Source organism: Solanum pennellii, chromosome 10 (genome assembly GCF_001406875.1).
Source record: "Solanum pennellii chromosome 10, SPENNV200".
Lineage (NCBI taxonomy): Eukaryota > Viridiplantae > Streptophyta > Magnoliopsida > Solanales > Solanaceae > Solanum > Solanum pennellii.
The window spans coordinates 77,877,606-77,897,629 of NC_028646.1; the positions used below are offsets into that span (position 1 = coordinate 77,877,606).

Consider the following 20,024-nt stretch of genomic DNA (forward strand, 5'->3'; position numbering starts at 1 on the left):
GGGATAACAAAAGGCAATGTGATTAATTGTTTATGTGTGTTGTGTTGAGAAAAGGTTGAAGTCTTGTTGAATCATTGTTGATGTAACTTCATGTTTGTGTGGTTGTGAACTGTGCGATGTTATGAAAATGGTCATCTCCTCATTATTTGTGTGAACTTGTCATCTGCATTATTCTGAGGCATTGGTTGTGAAAAGTGTTATGTGCATTGAAAAAGAATGGGTACTCAAGAGGATGTACCATTTCGAGGGACGTATCGCGCGCCGCGATGGATACTATATTTCGAGGGATGTATCGCGCGCCGCGAGGGTTACTATTATCGAGGGTCGTGTCGTGCGCCGCGACAGATGCATGGACAGATATGTCCCCCATGGGTCCCGGACTGAGAGACAGCGGGTGTGTATCACTAGGTCAGACATACATCATTATAGTTGACATTGCATTCCATTGCATTGCACATACTTATCATTAGTGAACTTGATATTGTGTTTTTTTTAATCTTGTGATTGCCTTTTTGCGGAACTTGTGGTTGTTGAGTACTGAGCTTATTATTGAGGATATATAATTTGTGAAAGTGTTGTTATTGAGGACATGTAATTTGTTGAAGTGTCATTATTGAGGATATGTAAATTGTTGAAGTGTTGCTATTAAGGGTATCTAATTTGTCTAAGTGTTGTTGTTGTGGAGTATGTAATTTGTTAAAAGTGTTATTGTGGAGGATATGTAATTTGTCTAAGTGGTGTTGTTGAGTTACATGCTATGTAAACTGTGATCTGTTAGGTTGGGCTGATGTTTATGCAGGTTGTAGTGTGGAGGCTTGGTTGGGGGTGGTAGGAGTACCCGTATTTCATCCCCTTAGCTTGTGTTTAGGGATTTACTTCCTGAGTACCGTGTGGTTTGGTACTCACCCCTTGCTTCTACAAATTTTTGTAGGTTATGAGCCTGGATTTTTGTTGTACTTGTCATTCTCTTCTTTTCCGAGGCTTCTTGGAGATTTGTGAAGTAGCTGTTTCCATCTCAGCAGACTTTCTTCTCCATAATTATGCTCTTGTTCTATTCTAGAAACAAGTTCATTTGAGACTTGAGTTTTTCTTTTGAATCAATTGTAATACTTTAGAGGCTTGTACATGTGACAACCAGGTTTTGGGGTATAATGTAAGTCGATAATAAATTGTCCGCATTTTATTGTAATAAGTTGAGTATTAGGCTGACTTGTCTTGGTGGGATAAGACAAGTGCCATCACGTCTATTTTTGGATCGTGACAAATGTATGAATATCCCTTCAACTATTACGCTTAACTTAATTAGAGCCATATTATCCTCCATAAACTATTTTAAAATGGAATTAACACACCACTAAAATAACGTGACATGGAGAGTTTGCACATCTCTTGAAAGGAAGTGATGAGTGAAAAAATTGGACAGGTGTCCTTTTTAATTGGTACTTTAATTAGTTAATACACAGATTATTGATATTAATACTTATATATATTTAATTGTTTATATTTCTTCCTTAGTAAAATATTTATTTTAATTTCTTCCTTACTTTCACTTTTTATTTTTTCCTTTCATTAGTTAATACATAGAAAAATAAGTTTTTTTTTTTAAAAAATATTTACTAACATATCCCTCTATTATTTTATCTCCATTTAAAAACATTCTATCTAGGAAAATAAGTTTTTTTAAAAATGATTTTGCTAGTGAAAGTCGGAAATATAAGTTTTACAAGTGACATTTCAATGAAGGCATTTTACTATCAAGGATTGTGATGAACTGTGAAATACTTTTTCATCCTTAATCAGATGTCTCACGTTCGAGTAAACTATCACATCGAAGAATAACTTTAAGCAGATAGAGATGGGGCATCTTTATTTATATATTGGTAATCCTTGTTGTTTTTTTCCTTTTTGTCATGGATAATGTTTCTTACCAGGCTAGTAAAGAATTGAACTAAATGCTTTTTCTCTTTATCTGATCCTATTCTGTTCTATTTTTTTCTTTATTATAAGAAGAAAGCTGAAAAATGTATGTGGTTAGCATAAGAATGTGGAAAATACCTGACTTGACAATGAAGAAAAATCACTGGTGGCCCAATATAGTAAAGTTTAGTCCAGTTTAAGTGTATATAAAAAGTTGAAGCAATATCAGTTATATAGTATCAAGATTGTGGTTCATAATTTCACAAAAGAAATGGACAAACTATCTTCTAAAGGAACAATGTTTAGTAAAGAAGAAGGTAGGAGCATACGCGGCGATGAAATATTTCCTGATGAACATGTCATCACAATTCATGAAGGTTCAAACTCGAAATCTCATGAAATCAGTGGAAATGAGAGAGAATGGCTAAATTCATTGGAGAAGAGCAGAGATTACCCTGGCTCATTGCAGAATCCAAAAATGCAAAAGGTACCAAAAATGCATCGCGAGATTAAGTCAAACGTAAGGTGTTATGAGCCTCTTGTGGTTTCTATCGGTCCATTTCACCATGGAAAACCAGAACTTCAACCAATGGAGAAGTACAAGAAGCTACTTGCAATTCAGTTAACTGAGGATAAAATATTTGAAAGGAAGGAGTTATTATGGCTTTCGACAAATTCAGTGTCTCTTGATGAGCTTTACAGAAAGGTGAAGGACATTATACCTGTTGTCAAGGAGTGTTATGATGAGGACTCGATCAAAGATTACAATGATGAGGAGTTTGCACAGATGATTTTCCTGGATGGATGCTTCATCCTTGAATACCTTCACTGCATTGTGACCGGGAGGTATAAGGAGCTGAAAATGAAGAGCCATGATATAGCTTTCATTCGTCGTGATCTTTTCTTACTTGAAAATCAGTTACCATTTGAAGTCCTGGATGTGTTAATGAGTTGTAAGCTCAAGAACAATGTAGGGATGGAGATGATAAAAAAGTTCATCTTGAGTGCACATACAAACCCTCATCAACATCAAGGATTCATTCAAAGTATCAAGGATTTCTTTGTTGATTTCTTCAGTGATCAACATCCTGAAAGCCATACATGTACTGAAAAAGCTATGAAAACTCTGCTTCCTGCTCATCTCCTTGAGATATTAAAAAAAAATCTCATAAACACAAAGTCTTTCTCAGAAAATGGATGCTATCTAAGGGGTGACTGGTGCTCGTATCGTTCAGCTATGGAGCTACGTAGAGCAGGAATCCATTTCAGGCCTGGAAAGAGTCGTCATCTTTCTGACATTAAGTTCACTTCATTTCATTGCTCAGCTCTTTTAACACTTCCACCTATAACCATAGATGATTCAACCAAGTCACAGTTTTTAAACTTAGCCGCGTATGAAGCATGTCCTGATACACCAGATGACTTTGGAATTACGTCTTATGTTAGTTTCATGGATTCACTTATGGATCATGCTGAAGACGTGAAGGAGCTGAGATCAAAAGGTATACTACTTAACTTTCTTGGAAGTGATCAAGAAGTAGCAGATCTGTTCAATGAGTTAGCAAGAGATTTGGTGCCGAATCCACATGCCTTTGTTGATGTGAAAGACAAAATTGAGAAACATTACAATAACAAAGGCAAAATTTGGATTGCTGAATGGAAGAACACTCATTTTAACACTCCATGGACTGTTTTTGCATTCATCGCAGCACTTTTTGTCATTGGTTTGCAAGTCACTGATACATTTCTAGCAGGCATCCAAACCTTCTATGCAGTCCATCCAAAAAAAGACTAGTAATGATAGGATTCAAAACCAACCACTTCAAGAATCTGTCATGTTTGTTCAATTTTGTCATTTATTTTTCATCTTGTTGCTCTATGGCATTGACTGATCTTTGTACACAAACTAGTACTAATTTTGTTTTGTTTGTTTTACTTGTGTAAACCTACTACCTTGAAGCACATCAATAGTATTGTTTTTGGAGGTGTTTAGATGATTATATTGTAAGTTGTAGTGTTCAACTGACAAAGTGAAGTTTAGTTGAGATGTGCATACTCGGTTGTCAGTTGAAGTGTTTACTTGTTATCTTAGGCTAAGTTTGAGTGTCTGTTTATGTGTATTATGCTTATATTTTTGTTCTTGGTAGAGGAGCAGTATTGAAAGGATATAGTGATGGCAATAAATAGAGTTTTGGAGTATTTAAAAAGTACTTAAAATTATGCCTTGCATTATAACAATATCCAGCAGTATTGAAAGAATATAGTGATGCAAATATGATCACCGAACAAATGAAGTAAAATCCACGAGTGGATATATATTTATTCTTGGTAGAGGAGCAATCTCTTGGAAATATTTCAAAAGAGACATGTATCGCTAGCTCTATAATGATCTTTGAGCTAGGTGCTGGTTGGTGAATAAGTTGAAAGACTCTGGAGTTTCTTGATAGATATTCTTTTTTGTCCCAAACCATTGTCATTAGTATGCATACACTTTGATAGTCAAGATGCAAAATTAGGGCATGGAGCATGTTGTATAACGGAAAGTCTCGTCATATAGGACATAGACATGATACCATTAGAAAACTACTCTCTAATGGAATTATCGGAATTGACTATGTAAAGTCAAAAGATAATGTGTAGGATCCACTTACAAAAAGACCTAACTAGAGAGAAAATTTAAAAATCATCTAAGGAATGGATTTACGGGTTAGGACAACTCATCATGGCAGTAATTCTATCTAGCAGACTGGAGATCCCAAAAGTTAGATTCAAGGAGAAAAACAAAGTTGTGAATGACGGTTCGACATTGTCAACCAACTCAATCCATTCTCATGATGAAGACAATTCTCAAGACAAGGATACAACATTAAGGCTTGTTAATGAGTTAATAAAGCTTAATTGTTTTAATGATTTGCTAAGTTTGGTAGAGTTGACCAAATAGTGTATCTACGTGATAATACAATTAGAAATCACCTATGTGAGTGTGAAGTGTAAGCCGTTTCAAAGAGAATTATTGTCAAAAGTCTATTCTCTATACACTCATGAAGCCAGGAGGTGTTCATGACTGAGACGAACACAACCGTAAGAACCACAAACGTAAAGGGTTAATTGTGTGACATATGGTTGTCTAGGTATACATCAAAGCTCGACGGTTCAAAGATATCGCATCTATCGATTGACCGAGTATATTCGACATATGTTCACTATGGGAAGTCCAAGGGGAAACCTACTTATCTAGATGCAATTAGTTCTTGCTTGTAAAGTACACATACTTGTCCATTTCTTTTTCTTGGAGTCATTCCCCATTTATGCGGGAACTGTTGGGTTTTAAGAGGTGTGAATGAAAAATGAAGAGTTGCGACTTTTATGAAAGGTTGTGACTTTTATTAAAAGTTGCAAGTTTTATGAAAAGTTGCGACTTTTATGAAAAGTTGTGACTTTTATGAAAGATGATGACCTCTCTGAAAGATTGTGACTTTTCCGGTAAGGCACAATAAGAACCGTTTTGCACTATCCTTTGTTTCTATAAATTGAGGGATTTCCTCTCATTTTAAAATAGAATTTTTTTTGGACTACTACTACTAAATCTAATATTCTAAGTGTACTTTACTGCTGTTGAGTGGCTCGCTGATACCAGCGTTTTGGGTATCAATACACTGGTAATTGAGATCATTCTATCCTGGGAGACATATTCCAAATCAAAACCTCGGATACTAGAAGGGAATAATTTCCTTAAAGGGACACTATGCATTCAGTGGGCTTGATCTTCTTTCTGTTTTCCATATTCTTGTATGTGTTACAAAATTTAAATTTGTGAATCAATTTCTGTTCTTCTCTACTTCACTGGTTCATTGAATTTTGGTAACTTCGTGTTTCTGCAAAGTTTGTTGAAATCAGTAAGATTATTTAAACACAGATTGACAACAATTCTTCTTTAAAGAAGTAATTCGTATATTTTTTCTAATCTGTTTTTTATTTTAGTTTCTCTAGTCTCTACTAGTTTTATTTCTAGATGTGAAAATGTTCTTAAACTTTGTTGTGTCTTAACAAGTTCTTCAAAATTTTATTCTAAGTATCTTAGGAATACAAGATGAACAACATAAGTTAGTACACATAATTATTGATATTATAATAATACTTATATGTATTTAATTATTTTTATTTCTTTCTAAGTAAAATAATTATTTTAATTTCTTCCTCACTTTCACTTTTTTTTTTCATTAGTTAATACTAAGAAAACTAAGTTTTTTTTAAAAAATATTTACTGACTTGGCAAACACGTGTGTATAAACACAATCAACTTACCTATTTGCGTAAGTGTGTCTCGCTGGAATTTTGGTCATACTTCAAGGGTACTTATGCATTATCCCTTTATTATTTTATCTCCAGTTAAAAACATTCTATCTAGGAAAACAAGTTTGTTAAAAATGACTTTGCTAGTGGAAATCGAGACTCGAGAATATAAGTTCTGTGAGTGACAATTCAATGAAGGCATTTTACTATCAAAAATTGTGGTGGATTGTGAAATACTTCTTCATCCTTAACCAGATGTGTCACGTTCGAGTAAACTATCACATCAAAGAATAACTTTAAGCAGATAGAGATGGGGAATCTTTATTTATATATTGGTAATCCTTACTGTTTTTTTCCTTTTTGTCATGGATAATGTTTCTTACCAGGCAGGTAAAGAATTGAACTAAATGCTTTTTCTCTTTATCTGATCCTATTCTGTTCTATTTTTTCTTTATAAGAAGAAAGCTGAAAAATGTATCTGTTTAGAATAAGAATGTGGAAAATACCTGACTTGACAATGAAGAAAAATCACCTGGTGGCCCAATATTGTAAAGACTATCATAAAATACTAGTCCTTTTTTCAGTTTAAGTGTGTATAAAATTAAAGCTGAAGCAATATCAATTATATAGTATCAAGATTGTGGTTCATAATTTCACAAAAAATGGACAAACTATCTTCTAAAGGAACAATGTTTAGTAAAGAAGAAGGTAGGAGCATCCGCGGCGATGAAATATTTCCTAATGAATATCTCATCACAATTCGTGAAGGTTCAAACTCGAAATCTCATGACATCAGTGAAGATGACAGACAATGGCTATATTCATTGGACAAGATCAGCAAAGAGTACCTTGGCTCATTGCAGAGTCCAAAAATTCAAAAGGTACCAAAAATGCATCGCGAGATTGAATCAAACGTAAGGTGTTATGAGCCTCTTGTGGTTTCTATTGGTCCATTTCACCATGGAAAACCAGAACTTCAACTTATGGAGAAGCACAAGAATCTACTGGCACATCAATTTGCTGTTGATCAAGAAACACGCGAAGGGGTCTTACCATGGCTTTTGACAAATTCAGTGTCCCTTGCTGAGCTTTACAGAAAGGTCAAGGACATTATACCTGTTGTCAAGGAGTGTTATGATGAGGACTCGATCAAAGATTACAACGACAAGGAGTTGGCACATATGATGTTCCTGGATGGATGCTTCATCCTTGAATACCTTCACTGCATTGTGACGGGGAACTATAAGGAGCTGAAAATGAAGAGCCATGATATAGCTTTCATTCGTCGTGATCTTTTCTTACTTGAAAATCAGTTACCATTTGAAGTCCTGGATGTGTTAATGAGCTGTAAGTTCAAGGACAGTGAAGGAATGGAGATGATAAAAAAGTTCATCTAGAGTGCACATACAAAACCTACTCAACGTCAAGGATTCATTCAAAGTATCAAGGATTTCTTTGTTGATTTCTTCAGTGATCAACATCCTGAAAACTATACATGTACTGAAAAAGCTATGAACTTTCTTAGCAAGATTTGTGGAGGAGAATGTTCTGCCCTTAGCAAAGAAAAAAGCACGAAAACTCGGCTTCCTGCTCATCTCCTTGAGCTTTTAAAAACAAATCTCATAAACCCAAAGGCTTTCTCAGAAGGTGGTTGCTATCTAAGGGGTGACTGGTGCTCGTATCGTTCAGCTATGGAACTACGTAGAGCAGGAATCCGTTTCAGGCCTGGAAAGAGTCGTCATCTTTCTGACATTAAGTTCACTTCATTTCATTGCTCAGCTCTTTTAACACTTCCACCTATAACCATAGATGATTCAACCAAGTCACAGTTTTTAAACTTAGCCGCGTATGAAGCATGTCCTGATACACCAGATGACTTTGGAATTACGTCTTATGTTAGTTTCATGGATTCACTTATCGATCATGCTGAAGACGTGAAGGAGCTGAGGTCAAAAGGTATACTACTTAACTTTCTTGGAAGTGATCAAGAAGTAGCAGATCTGTTCAATGAATTAGCAAGAGATTTGGTGCCGAATCCACATGCCTTTGTTGATGTGAAAGACAAAATTGAGAAACATTACAACAACAAAGGCAAAATTTGGATTGCTGAATGGAAGAACACTCATTTTAACACTCCATGGACTGTTTTTGCATTCATCGCAGCACTTTTTGTCATTGGTTTGCAAGTCACTGATACATTTTTAGCAGGCATCCAAACCTTCTATGCAGTCCATCCAAAAAAAGACTAGTAATGATAGGATTCAAAACTAACCACTTCAAGAATCTGTCACGTTTGTTCAATTTTATCATTTATTTTTCATCTTGTTGCTCTATGGCATTGCTTGATCTTTGTACACAAACTAGTACTAATTTTGTGTTGTTTGTTTTACTTGTGTAAACCTACTACCTTGAAGCACATCAATAGTATTGTTTTTGGAGGTGTTTAGATGATTATAATCTAATTTGGAGTGTTCAACTGACAAAGTGAAGACGAGTTGAGATGTGCATACTCAGTTGTCAGTTGGAGTGTTTACTTGTCATCTTAGGCTAAGTTTGAGTGTATGTTTATGTGTATTATGCCTTTTTAGTGAAAATGTTTTACTGAGACCTTTAAATTACTATTCAGATAAATAATATACTGATCAAGACTACAATGATCATTAGACCAGTTGACAATATTCTTCTAACTAATCGAAAGATCAATCTCATTTCTCCGAGTACTAGTCTAAGCGAACTCATTTGGTAGGGGATGGGATAAAAGAATCCCGAGACTTACTAATACCTCTACCAAACATATGATAAAATAATCCTACATTTTATCGTGAAAACTACTTCTTGATTGATACTTCTGATAAGGAAACACAAATCAATGCCAGTTCTTCATTTCTTACACTTTAAGCATCATGATTTTCTTCAAGTATATAACAGGATTTTATTTATTTTTTGCAGATAACAGAATATACAAGACTTGATATCAGAGAAAACTTTATACAAAAGTATAATATAAAAGCTATAGAATACCTACAACTATTTTCACTCTAAGTATCCGAAAAGCCACCTAGAAAAAATTAGAACTATATACACTAATAAATGACTAGCATTTTATTGATAAAACTTCGTTTTAAAATATCAAATTTATCTAAACTCAGTACTTTCGATGCAGAACATAAATTTAAACAAGGTCATAACCCCATAATATTAAAATTACACCGAGTTCAATGCTAAGAATCTTAAAGATTGAACACGTAGAATTTAAATCCTGAACCCGTCTTTGACATAGCCCGTTTATACAACACAAGCATGAGAGATCTAAGGGTAGAGCTCAATGACAGACCTCAAACCAAGAGTCAAAACAATTTTGTAACTAGTAAAACCAGAAATTAAGAAAAGTTTTTCCCATTCTTTCTTGTTCCTCTCTTTGCTACCCACAAAAACCATCATCAACATGTCTATAAAGAGTTTTGCGTGGACAGTTTCATCATCCAATTCCGTATTTTCCATCACCATGTCTATAATTATAACTTTTCCACTACCTCTTAATGCCTCCTTGCAGTTTTTCAATATTTTCACACATTCTTCATCATTCCAGTCATGCAAAATTGACTACAAATTAACATGTTCAAAAGTTAAGTAGAGAAGTGACAAGACTAGTATTCTCGTAGTTTCTTGTTCGTTGATTTTTGTTATCATCTGTGTTACCTGTACTTCGCTTATCACAACTACTACATTGTTGTTACTCTTCTTTCTCTGTATGCTATGTATTGTTTTCCATAACGCTATATGTCGTTGTTGTTACTGCTTTGTATTTTCTTTTTCAAACTGTTTTAAGATGGTTTACTTGATCTGAGGGTCTATCAGATACAACCTCTATCTTTACAAGGACACTATACCTTCCTCAGACCTCACTTGTGGGATTACACCGATTACACTGGATATGTTGTTATAAGAGAAACTAGTAATATTAGGGAATTATAAGCGAAAAGTTTAGTTTATTTACCTTGAGTAAGACAGCATTAGCAGGAGGAATTTTCTGAAACATATCCCCTGCTACAAACTCCAAGTTTTCACTTCCCTGCAAGTTAGCCACAACAGGAGGAAGATCAAGAACAATACATTTCATGTCAGGGAAACTTTTGGCTATGGACATTGCGACGGTTCCAGTCCCTCCTCCAACATCTACTAAAGATGTTAATCCTTTGAACACATCCTTATACTCGTTGCCAATCAACACGTTCATGAATGATCGTGAATCTCTAGACATGTTTTCGTTAAACCAATTACCAGTACTTGAATCACTTGAAAGTTTACTCCAGAATAAGTCTCCATATGCTGTATAAAATGCACTTGGATCATCATTCTTGAACCAATCACCTAAACAACTCCATGCTTTAAAGAAAAAAGTATCTTGATCTTCCATCGAGTTCCAGGGCCCGTCTTTCGCTACATAGCAATCAGCTGGTGCAAGCGAATAACACCCTTTATCATCATCAACGTTGTTATCATCATGTTTTTGTAGAATCAAGAAGCCATAATGAATTAATATTCGTGTAAGGCGGTGAAAATAGGGATATTTTGAAGGGCTAATAGGGAGGGAAGACATGAGTTTTGATATTGTCATTGGTTTGTCATGTTTGGTGATGACATTAGGTATGTCCAATTGAAGTGCACATTTCAATGCTACATGTTCTATGAAGAAATAGAGTTGGTTCCATGACTGTGTTTCAGCTTGAAGAAGCTCACTAGGAGTGAGGTTCTCATTATGATCAGCCATGTAAAAGTTTCAACAATCTGTGGAAAAAGTTGTGAATTTTTTTTTTCAGAGTCCGACCACGCCTTGTGGTGAAAGAGGGAGGAAATACCGATCACGTGATCAGAGAAAAACTATACCTGAAGGATAGGATAGGATACTGATTGACAAGCGCAAAGAGTACGCTTGACTAGTAATATACACTCGTTGTTTGTCTAGACTTTGCAGCTATGTCAGGGGTGCATGTTGTATCCTAGAATAATGCGGATATGTCGATTTGACATGGGTGCAACAATATTTTTGAAGAGTCTGAGCAACATATTTCATAGTTTTATCTGTATGACTGTATGCATGGAAAAGGGATATTTAGTGGACAAATATGCCTTAGTTTGGGGCAGAAGATGCTATTGTGCCTCCCTTCTGTTTATTTGTATTTGGAACCATGCAAAATTATCATCCAAGCAGTCAAAGTCACATAAGCACTAAATGAGAAATATTTAAAATGTGTATTTGTTTTTACACTTATGGCTTTGGCATTTGGTTCTTCAACATTTTTATAACATATAATAACCGTCCACCAGCAGCAAGAATATTATTTCGAAGCAATCTATTGAGTTTTTCCTTGTCAGAATATGCTAAGCATGCATAGTTTGGCCCCTTCATGCAAGTGATTTGTAAGTGAAGAGTTGGTTTTACAAGTGTTATTCACACACAATTATTAACAAATATCAAAGCAAAATTTACATGACATTTCATATAACTAGTAATTCCAAAGTGAGTCTTTAACCAAACGAGCAGTAAATCACAAGAATTTCAGCCATATGGTCTGTCATTATTCTATATAACATTTACTGACTCCCTTTAAACGAGTCGAAGAGAAGGAGGCAAGGAAATGGAAAAGAAACAAACTAATATGGTTCGTTCATCTTCTTTTTGTCAATAGAAACTCGGGTTTTTGTGTCAATAACCTCAGATAGTTGTTTTACTGAAGATCATTTTCTTCGTACAAACGATGCTATAATCCCACCAGCAATGAGTCCTATAGTGGTCACAGTGATTCCTATACCAATGACACCATCTGCATTGCATAGACACAAATGAATCCAATTCGGTATTTACTGTTATCCACAATCGAGCAAGCAAGGGAAAAGGCTTCAGGTAATCATTACCTTTAGTAATTCTATCTTCAATAGCCTTCTTAAGCGATAAAGCTTGTCTCCAATCAGGTGCAATCTAAAGGGAAGAAAAAACTTTTAGCAAAACTAAACAGGGTGGGGTCTAATTCTGATTGTCTCAAATGATCGATAAATACAAGTTGATTTCGAGAGGTAGATATTCGAGTGAGTAGAGAGTTCACAGCAAACGACTAAGAACAGTAAAAGGATTAGGACCAAACCTCGAGACATTGAACTGTAAGCTCTCTGCTCCTTGAATATTCCCCACTTCTGTAATATCCAACAGCTAAAAGATAAAGCTTTTCTCGCTGCTGTAGTGGACTACTGGCGTTGGCAAGTGAAGCTGGGGAAGAAAAAGAAGAAGCAAAAGAGATGATGGTTTTTATAGATCGAATCCTCAAGTACGTTATTCGTTAGACACATAAACATCCAATCAAACACAAAAATAAAAAGATTTTAAGCAACAAAAGCCCAAAGTTGGAAGTAACAGTACCAGGAACCAATGAACAAAACCAGAGTAATTTTGTGATGATTCAACAGTAACATGTAATCCATTACATGTTCTTGACTCTATGAACTTTATTTCCTAAGACCATTTATATGGAGCAGTATAATATAGTTTCTACTACTAACACTACAAGAGAAACAATAGAAATTGTCTCAACAATGTCCTTCAAGTACGGGAACTTCATGAATGTGTGTTGCTTTAGAATTTTAAAGACAGAGAAGATCATCAGGCGTATATGTCCATGAATATGGAAACTAGGAGTTAAATGATGAAAATAGATAGTCGGTGATAGTATCACAATTCACAAACATTACTAGATATGTAGAAGCAAGCAACAACGTGTAACATAAAATAGGAAATAGATCTGACTAATTTTCACCCTCAAGCATAGCTATCCCTCGTTGCACATCTTCAGGTTGTTTAGAATGAACAAGAGCCCATGACAATCTCATAATACTCTCATTCTGTCCTTCATCAGAGGCACCTTTGTTAGCATCTGCAACTTCTCTCTCGCAGCCCTATCAATATGCATAGGCACATAAGACTAAGCACCAAAAGCAACATAGTACAATTATCGCTTCATTTTTTGCTTCTCAGTACAAACCAATTCATTCAACTTCTCTCTTGTGAGACAAAAACTAGACCAAATATATTTTATATGTTGTTGAAAACAATGTTCAGGGCTTCGTAAAAACTACCAAGCAAGACGGCCACTGCATGCTGATATAACAAAAATGACGACTTCATCTTTAGAAGTAACAACATTAAAATGTCTAACACCATAGCATCTCTAATGCAAAACTTTAAATTCACTAACAAGAACGATATCAACCAATAGACTCTTCCTTATTAATAGTAACACAATTTTCTACTATTAATTAGAAAAACAGATCTTTCTTCAATGTTACGACAGCCTAAAGCATCATATTTCTCATAAACTTTTTATTCTCAATAACATATTTCTTCAGAGTTTTGCAACCCAAAGCAACAGAGTTCTTATGTAATGGTCAAATCATACAAAACACTAAATAAGGTATGTCCAACCACCAACTAGCATGTTAATGACAAAAAAAAGCCAAGCTACCAGTTTGATCAAAATAGTTAGCTTTTGCTCAAACAGTATATTCGGTATGAAAAAATTCATTAAATATCTACACATATTAAGAATCCAATCACTAGCCCTTGAAGTACCATAAAATTAAAATCTTAGCTCCAACCACAATTACCCACTTATCAACAAAAATCATACTCTCTGACTTTGGCTCCAACCACAATTGCCCACTTATCAACAAAAATCATACTCCCTGACTTTAACTTGGCACGGAGTTCAAAAAAGTGTTTTTTTTTTAATATTACCATCTTAAACTAAATATACGAGTCTGATATTCTTAAGCATGTCACGTAGCAAGGAGAAAATGCTATTAGATATACCTGATACCTGAAATTACTGGAACCCCAGAATCCCAAATCATTAAAATCATGAACTATAAATGTAAAGATCAATGCTTTAATGAAATTTATAAGAATGGGTCATTCAAGAAAGCTTACAACAACAATGTCAGGTGAGGTCCAAGGAAGTTGGTCCCCTCCATTGATGAATGTAACAATTGGCCCAAATAATCGGTTGATTTTGGCCTCCATTTTCGATTTTAGGGTTTGTAGTCCACTAATTTCAAAGCCCTAATTAGCGTTAATGGTGAAACTCAAAATGGAAAAACTGATATTTGGGGAAGAAACTGATTTTTTTTTTGCATAATTTTCGGGATTATAGTTCACTTAATTGGTTCTAATTTTAAGCATCATGTAGGTAAAATTGTTAATACTTGTTCAACTAATTATTTCAAATAATTAAAAAATATTTCAGTTTTATAGATTTGTTGCTTATTATTGTAATATCAATTTGGTTTCTTGTGATTTCGATTAATTTTGGCATATAAACATTTTGGTTTCAACTTAAGTGCTACGATTTTGAGAAGGTATATTTAGATACTTTAACTTGTTTCTATTATATTCGTTGACATATAATGCTTGCGTGATGATTATTTTATAAGTTGAAATGTTCAATTAATACGAAATGAATTGAGGTGTTCAATTATCAATTAAAGTCAAATTAAAATATCCTTCCGCGTATTATATCGAAAAAAAGTTCCGACTTTTATTAACATGTATCTCACCTTGTTAAAGAATCAAACATATAGAGAGGGAATTTTAAATGTTTAAATTAAAGTAGCAAAAAATCAACCAAATGCAAAAAAAAGTTTAACTTTGGGGTTTGGTAAACTTGTATGCCTTTTTATAGACAGGTTGGAATAAAAGGTTCAATTCTAATAAAGTGTTTTTTTTTAATAAAAATAAATAAATTATAAAGTGCCTTTATTTTTCTTTTATAATAAAGTGGCCTTTTGTTTTAGAGAAGTACAATTGTTCTTCATTGGAATTGTTATTGTCTAAAACATTTCAAATAAGTTTATATTGTCTTGGCTCATTCCATCAATTCTTATGAAGTTTTGAATTGAACGTTCATACATCTCAAAGCGAAATTTCAATAAGCTTGTTTGCATATATATGTTTCTCGTTATGTTCTCTAAACATGTTCAGATTCTTTCATATGTATCGAAGTTAATCAGTCAACAACCTCACGTGTAATCCATAAAGATGTTAGAGAAATACATTTATCCTTGATCGTACAAGATTTTCATAAGAGGGTTTATAATATCGCGGGCCACTTCACTCATGGCTTAAAGTTTTGGATTGATTACTCATTATCTTCTCTTTTTGACAAACCTTACCCTCAATTAGAATGGAACATTAAGTACATATTTTGGCCTACAAGTTAGGTGTACAAATCTTGTCCAAAGTTATGCTAGCCAAACAATTAATTTCTGGTACAATAATGAGGTTTTGGCCTTGTGGACCAGACATCATGATAGATTTCCAATGTATTGCCACCATCCCTAAGATGTCTTTATGCACCTCTCATTTTCATCTTTTTCTTCCTTGTCCAGACTGATAGCTACTGTTCAGCATCTTCTCAGTTCTCAATTCATAATTTGAGTTTTAAGACTAAACAAATACGCAAGCATCTAAACACCTCAACTCGTCTATGTTGTGTCAGTTGACACTGGACAAATTCATGTGTCATGTCAGTATTGAGTGTCCCAAGACACAGTAGGGACGAGTTGGAATGTTTAGTTGCTAGGGGAGATCGAGTTGAAGTGTCTATATATGCACTCTCAACGTTAAAGTGCTTATATACCGGTTGAGGCCATATTTGAGTGTATGTTTATCTATTCAGCTTGTTGTACTTCAATTAATTTCACAAGTATATGTCGAAGTTTTTCACAGATGAAAAGAAATCACCGAGTGTTTTTTGCCAGGAAGAGCATAAGAAGTCAGTAAAGGATGTGAGCCTTTCAACCACAACAGTGCCTTCTACTTGAATCAGTTTTACTATTGACTTCTGACCAACTTCAAGTTTTTATATCAAAAAACACTAACTTGCTGATATATACTACCAGCTTACATACACCCCACAAAAATATGGGAAAGCTTCAAAGCAACTCATCAAATAAGTTCATTTTTAATAAAAGAGGTGTCTGGACTGGTCTATGTGCACCTCGACTATTTGACCAGATACGTGCTAGAACATCCCGCTAGCACATGTATCAAATAACTCATCCCCGCCAAGGCCAAGGCAAATGGAAAGGACTCATGTGTCGTTATTTTACTGAGAACTCAACAAGCAAATTAATAGAAATTCCTACATTGCAAGAGGTGTTGCACCAATGGATAAAAGCATTTACTTTCTTAAATACCAAACAAAACACAGAAACATCTGCACCATAAAAACAGAAAAAAATACAAAAGCAGAACGAAGTTACAGTCATATTGTTAGAAGCATGTATCCTCAAAATCATAAGAAGAGAACTTCCAATTCAGTTCAGTCTGAGAAAGGGACATTACCTTCCGGAAAACATTATCCGTAGAATTTGTTTCTGCAAATCTTTTGGACTTCACCACCACTTGAGGTTGCTAAATGGTCTGACATGCAAGATAGAACATGTAATAAATCTACTCAAAGAGACAAATCACTCTATCATAGAAAGAAAATCTACAGATATTATTAGTCATTCCAAACTGATGAAGTTGCACCATGTTAGTAAATGATAGACATCTACAGATAAATACTTCTCTCCGTTAAGAATAGTATATCGTGATTCAACTTCAGTTCAAATCTGTCTGAACTAACTAAAGACCTAATCGGAAATGCTGGTTATCTTCATAGCCTTAAGACTATAAATTGGCCTAGGTACTTTCACTCCAACAAGCAGCTTATCAAGTTAATATGTCGTTATGCATAGAGTATTACATCAATAATGCAAAGTTAATAGCATCTAAATAAAGGTAGTAAACCAAAGAAGGAATTTCCGAACAAGAATCCATGAGCTTATAACAGTTGATACTAACTAAATGCTGCAGAGCAAACTTGTTGAAATCTTACCAAAGGTAAAGATCTCTAAGAGTCGCACAAATACTTCCACCCAAAATAGAACAAACAATAACATTTCCATATCACATATTTGTTCAGAACTGGGCAAGCAAAGTAGAACATACTGCAGATATTTTATTACTTTCGAGTTGTTCAAAAAGAAAATGAACATGAAATTTTCCAAGGCTAGAGTATATGGACACTTGAAATCGGTCTACAAGAGGACACTGCACATTTCAATATCAGTACAAAAGTAGTAACATAAATTCATAGACCTCGAATAAAATAGTGGAAGCATGTACATGGCAAATGCGAATCAATAATCACGGGCAACAGCCAGTGCATCGAATCAGTCCATTTTCGTTGCAACTGGGGCACCTCCTCAACTTCCCTTCCTCCTCTTCAAATACTTTTCGACTTCCATTGCAATTTGGGCAGGGTACGAACCTTGCATCGCCACAGCTTCCACAAACAAAACCAGAATGCTTTACTGCAAAGCCTTCCACGAGTTCAGCCAGTTCTCCAGCCTCATGAAGTTGCTTAATCTCTTCTGCACCACCAATGTACTTTCCTCCAATAAACACCTGAGGCAAGCTAATCACTTTTCCATCCAAAACGCTTTGCAACTCTTTCCTATATGATGAATCCATAGATACATCTCTTTCATCCACACACACCCGAAAACCTCTAAAGATCGTTCGCACTGTGCAGCATTCTTCATAAGTCTTCCTGATTCCTCTTAAACTAGTAAAATACAGAACAATCTTATCCTCTGTACCCTTTAAATGGACATCATTATTGGGCAACAATGAGCTCAATAAACTTGCATTACTTGACTCTAACTCGATCGCATTAGCAATTTCAGGCTGTATTTTATCCTCCTTACCCTTTAAATGGAAATCATTTTCAGCCAACAAACTTGTGTTACTCGACTTTAACTCTATCGAACTAACAATTTCAGGCTTTGGACAATCTTCTGATTCTTTGTACACAAATCTTTTGGAAGACAATGCCTGTCTATAGCTTGAAGCTACATTAGGATCCATTTTAGCAAGCAATTGTTCCTCAGACAAATGCTTCCATAGCGGCTTCGAATCCGAGTGCTCAACAAACTCATAGGTTTTTTCCAACTCACTTGTGTCCAATTCACTATGGATATCAAGACTCTTAGACTTAACCTTTCTAGGGGACTCAATCTTGGACTGCACCATATGGAAATCAAACTCATCAAGTCCTTCCATGAGCTCCCAAGTGTTGATTACTGAATCAGGAGATAACGGGTCTTGTGGTTCAGTCCCATTTAGGGATTTTGTCATTTGGGTAGTAGGATTCTTGAAATTTCCACCATGGAAATTAGGGTTAGGGTTAGGGTTTGGAATTTGGGGGTCAATCAACACAAGGGAACCATAAGTAGTAGAGGTAAGAGAAACCAAATGATGTGTGTCACCTTTGCACATAGCAGGATGATGAACCAAAGGAGTTGGAAGAGACAGGGTTCTTGAAACTGGAGTTGAAGATGAATCTGAGTATGAATATGGAGATTGTGAATGTGAAGAAGATGAAGAATTCCATGGATTTTGTGGATCTGTTGTAACAAAATCATAGGAACGAGAAGCTGAACACCCCATTAATGGATTAATCAATAAAGACAGAATCTTTTGAACTAAATCCAAACAACACAAATAAAAATGAAATCTTTGAACAGATATCAAGAACCCACAGAAAAAAAAATGAATCTTTTTAGCTCAAAACAACAACTTAACAATAGAAATATGAAATCTATGAACCAAAAACAAGAACCCCACAGAAAGAAATGAATCTTTATAGCTCAAAACAACAACTTAACCCAAAAAAATGAAATTCTTAACAGAAAACCAGAACCCCACTGAAAAAAAATTGAATCTTTTTAGCTAAAAAACAACACCTTAGCATTAAAAAAAATGAAATCTTTAAACAGAAATCGAGAACCCCACAGAAAAAAATGGATCTTTTTAGCACAAAACAAGAACTCAACAGAAAAAAGAGAACTTAATGAGTAGAAAACAAGAACATAATGGATAAAAACGAGGTCGTTTAAGCATGAACAAGAAGAGAATTTTTAGCAAGAATTTAGTAACAAAAACATTTAAATCTTGTGGCAGAAAAACATTGAGGTGAAAAGACAAAAAAAATGAAAATCTTTTAGCAGAAAGCAGGAGATTTTACAAGGGAAAAAAGTGAATTTTTGACAGAAAGAAGAAATTCTTTTTGGGATAAAAGGGGCTATTGATGTCAAAGTACAGTTGGGAAGATGATGAATTGAATAACAGAAAAGATTGAAAATAAATGCAACTTATGGTAGCTTTGGGAAGTTAACATACTAACAGCTTATTTTCAAGCTATAGTTAATTAAATGAGAATAATTATATAGTCAAATCTTTCTATAATACGCCTCCTTCTAATAACATTTCATATGATCAATAACAATATTTCGTTATAACAATAATAAAATATACTATAACAAAATATAATAATAAAAAAGTTTGATGGTATTTTAGAAATACCAATAATAGTTATGGTAGAAAGATAATAATGATGAGCATTTCTTCGTTCTTAATCAGAAGATTGATATTCTGAGAGAAATTATAGAATGTTTTTTTTTTAAAAACACAAAAAACAAAGAAGGAGATTATTATTATTATAAGAATTAGAAGAATATTTTCTTGTTTCAACTGCTTAAGCAATCTATTTGTGACTAATTCAAATGCACTTATTTAGGAAAACTCTTAGGAAATACTATTATAATATATGGACAAAGTCAAGTGTTTTATGTTGAAAATATTATTGTTTTCTTGAATCATTATTTTGTTAATTTTAAGTAAATGTCACCCTGCAAAACTAAGTTAATTTAATGCA

At 34.4% G+C, this 20,024-nt stretch overlaps 6 protein-coding genes across 7 annotated transcripts; 3 read left to right on the plus strand and 3 right to left on the minus strand.

The window, feature by feature from the left end:
- Positions 1-2,172: 2,172 nt before the first annotated feature.
- Positions 2,173-4,127, plus strand: LOC107001776 (UPF0481 protein At3g47200-like). The gene has a single exon (XM_015199750.2). It carries the CDS (start codon positions 2,189-2,191, stop codon positions 3,710-3,712), a length of 1,524 nt encoding a protein of 507 aa, XP_015055236.1. The 5' UTR covers positions 2,173-2,188; the 3' UTR covers positions 3,713-4,127.
- A 2,689-nt stretch (positions 4,128-6,816) lies between these two features.
- LOC107032332 (UPF0481 protein At3g47200-like) lies at positions 6,817-8,857 on the plus strand. The gene has a single exon (XM_015233923.2). The coding sequence runs from the start codon at positions 6,873-6,875 to the stop codon at positions 7,605-7,607; it is 735 nt and encodes a 244-aa protein (XP_015089409.1). The 5' UTR covers positions 6,817-6,872; the 3' UTR covers positions 7,608-8,857.
- On the plus strand, positions 7,722-8,459 carry LOC107001615 (putative UPF0481 protein At3g02645). The gene has a single exon (XM_015199590.1). It carries the CDS (start codon positions 7,722-7,724, stop codon positions 8,457-8,459), a length of 738 nt encoding a protein of 245 aa, XP_015055076.1.
- Positions 8,858-9,348: 491 nt separating the features above from the next.
- LOC107032331 (probable O-methyltransferase 3) lies at positions 9,349-11,564 on the minus strand. Its single transcript, XM_015233922.2, has 2 exons — positions 10,208-11,564; positions 9,349-9,813 (listed from the first exon to the last, which is right to left on the minus strand). The coding sequence occupies exons 1-2, from the start codon at positions 10,979-10,981 to the stop codon at positions 9,520-9,522; spliced, it is 1,068 nt and encodes a 355-aa protein (XP_015089408.1). The 5' UTR covers positions 10,982-11,564; the 3' UTR covers positions 9,349-9,519.
- Positions 11,565-11,688: 124 nt separating this feature from the next.
- On the minus strand, positions 11,689-14,435 carry LOC107032333 (mitochondrial fission 1 protein A-like). Its single transcript, XM_015233924.2, has 5 exons — positions 14,189-14,435; positions 13,020-13,158; positions 12,354-12,475; positions 12,127-12,190; positions 11,689-12,035 (listed from the first exon to the last, which is right to left on the minus strand). Exons 1-5 carry the CDS (start codon positions 14,279-14,281, stop codon positions 11,950-11,952), a joined length of 504 nt encoding a protein of 167 aa, XP_015089410.1. The 5' UTR covers positions 14,282-14,435; the 3' UTR covers positions 11,689-11,949.
- On the minus strand, positions 13,037-19,457 carry LOC107002737 (uncharacterized protein At5g39865). 2 transcript variants are annotated; one of them, XM_015200891.2, is made up of 3 exons: positions 17,432-19,457; positions 16,604-16,681; positions 13,037-13,158 (listed from the first exon to the last, which is right to left on the minus strand). In XM_015200891.2, the coding sequence occupies exon 1, from the start codon at positions 18,755-18,757 to the stop codon at positions 17,453-17,455; it is 1,305 nt and encodes a 434-aa protein (XP_015056377.1). In that variant the 5' UTR covers positions 18,758-19,457; the 3' UTR covers positions 13,037-13,158; positions 16,604-16,681; positions 17,432-17,452. The 2 variants fall into 2 exon arrangements, with proteins under 2 accessions (XP_015056377.1, XP_027768205.1); XM_027912404.1 differs by lacking the exon at positions 13,037-13,158 and adding an exon at positions 16,191-16,475.
- Positions 19,458-20,024: the final 567 nt, after the last annotated feature.

Excerpts from the sequence above, each read along its gene's own strand:
- LOC107002737 (XM_015200891.2), bottom strand. The coding sequence starts at position 18,757 with ATGGGGTGTTCAGCTTCTCGTTCCTATGATTTTGTTACAACAGATCCA.
- LOC107001615 (XM_015199590.1), top strand. The coding sequence starts at position 7,722 with ATGAACTTTCTTAGCAAGATTTGTGGAGGAGAATGTTCTGCCCTTAGC.
- LOC107032331 (XM_015233922.2), bottom strand. The coding sequence starts at position 10,981 with ATGGCTGATCATAATGAGAACCTCACTCCTAGTGAGCTTCTTCAAGCT. Across the intron at positions 9,814-10,207 it reads CTAATGCTGTCTTACTCAAG|TCAATTTTGCATGACTGGAA; the intron begins GTAAATAAACTA and ends GTTAATTTGTAG.
- LOC107032333 (XM_015233924.2), bottom strand. The coding sequence starts at position 14,281 with ATGGAGGCCAAAATCAACCGATTATTTGGGCCAATTGTTACATTCATC. Across the intron at positions 12,476-13,019 it reads AGGGATAGCTATGCTTGAGG|CTTCACTTGCCAACGCCAGT; the intron begins GTGAAAATTAGT and ends TTTCTTCCCCAG. Across the intron at positions 12,191-12,353 it reads TTACAGTTCAATGTCTCGAG|ATTGCACCTGATTGGAGACA; the intron begins GTTTGGTCCTAA and ends TCTTCCCTTTAG.
- LOC107001776 (XM_015199750.2), top strand. The coding sequence starts at position 2,189 with ATGGACAAACTATCTTCTAAAGGAACAATGTTTAGTAAAGAAGAAGGT.
- LOC107032332 (XM_015233923.2), top strand. The coding sequence starts at position 6,873 with ATGGACAAACTATCTTCTAAAGGAACAATGTTTAGTAAAGAAGAAGGT.